At 41.8% G+C, this 1,213-nt stretch overlaps 1 protein-coding gene across 1 annotated transcript in view; it reads right to left on the reverse strand.

The window, feature by feature from the left end:
• Nucleotides 1-1,213, reverse strand: part of LOC106805363 (cAMP-specific 3',5'-cyclic phosphodiesterase 4B-like) — a gene marked incomplete at its 3' end in the record, with an annotated part of 42,583 nt that overhangs the window by 3,240 nt on the left and 38,130 nt on the right. The window contains exon 10 of the mRNA XM_014806925.1: nt 486-640. Within this exon, the coding sequence (XP_014662411.1) occupies nt 486-640 (155 nt within the window). The remainder of the gene's footprint in view (nt 1-485; nt 641-1,213) is intronic.

Consider the following 1,213-nt stretch of genomic DNA (forward strand, 5'->3'; position numbering starts at 1 on the left):
CTCCTCTTTCTCTTCGTCTCTCTCTCTCTTCTCGCTCGCGCCTCTCCTCCTGTTCTCTGCGTCTCTCTCTTCATCTCCTCTCTCTCTCTTTCTCTCTCTCTTTGTCTATCTCTCTCTCTCGAGAGAGAGAGAGAGAGAGAGAGAGAGAGAGAGAGAGAGAGAGAGAGAGCTCTTAATTGCCCCTCATATCTATTCGAGAGTATATAGTATTGGTCAATAAGCGCGTACACAAAAAGAAACGCTATAATCTTCAGCAGTTATCAAAGCGTACATAGATTAGAATGTCGGTGCCTGGAAGATAAGTATGTAACATCACCGCAGTAAGGGCGAAGGGAGTGCGAAAAGACGACTCTATGAATATATATATATATATGAGTGCAATATGTATGGGCCCCGTAATAACATGTAATCGTACGGAGGTAACCACGTAATAGGGTCCTTCTATCTAAAAAATATCTACAATAGGAATGCGCCATGCTATTCACCATGTCGATGCTCATTTTCCGGATCGTCAGTCTCTGCTTCCTGGTTAGGTTCTGGAAAATGTCGCAGCCCTCCTGCTGTAGTAGCTTGAAGGCAACGGCCAAGTGATGATTCTCCAACACTGATTCGTCGTTGTACATGACTGCCAGCTCGGAACCTAATCAAGGAATTATAAGATATATGCATAGACATAAAATTATATTAAGCATTTTAACGTGCGACAAACTCACGCATGGAGACTTTAATGCATGTTCAAACACAGAAAGATCGATACACTAACCCTAATGTTGTCAAATAAAATGCATGTATGGATAAACAAAGGGCAAAAGCAAGATTATCACTTGATGGTACATGCCAACATATCGTTTGAATACCACTCATCACACATGACGTTCATCAGATAAAATAATCGTGGAGCTGCTATTCTACAACTACGTATTGTGTTAAACTCTAAAATAATACTCTAGTTGTTGCATCAACTATATATAGGCGTGTCACACGCGACCACCTACGCAACTAGCACGCGTGGAAAAATGAAATGACAGTAATCAGATGAAGACGAGCGCGAGACTGACGCGTAAATTACATTCAACAACGCTGCCGCACTACAGTGACGCTCTATTAATAATTCCCCGCAGACAGATTGATTTGTCTCACGGAGTAATCAATGCAGACTTACATAGACAAGCTCGTCGTTAATTATATACGAAAACAGCCTTCTCAGTTACCC

This window comes from Priapulus caudatus, unplaced genomic scaffold (assembly GCF_000485595.1).
Source record: "Priapulus caudatus unplaced genomic scaffold, Priapulus_caudatus-5.0.1 Scaffold111, whole genome shotgun sequence".
NCBI classification, from domain to species: domain Eukaryota; kingdom Metazoa; phylum Priapulida; class Priapulimorpha; order Priapulimorphida; family Priapulidae; genus Priapulus; species Priapulus caudatus.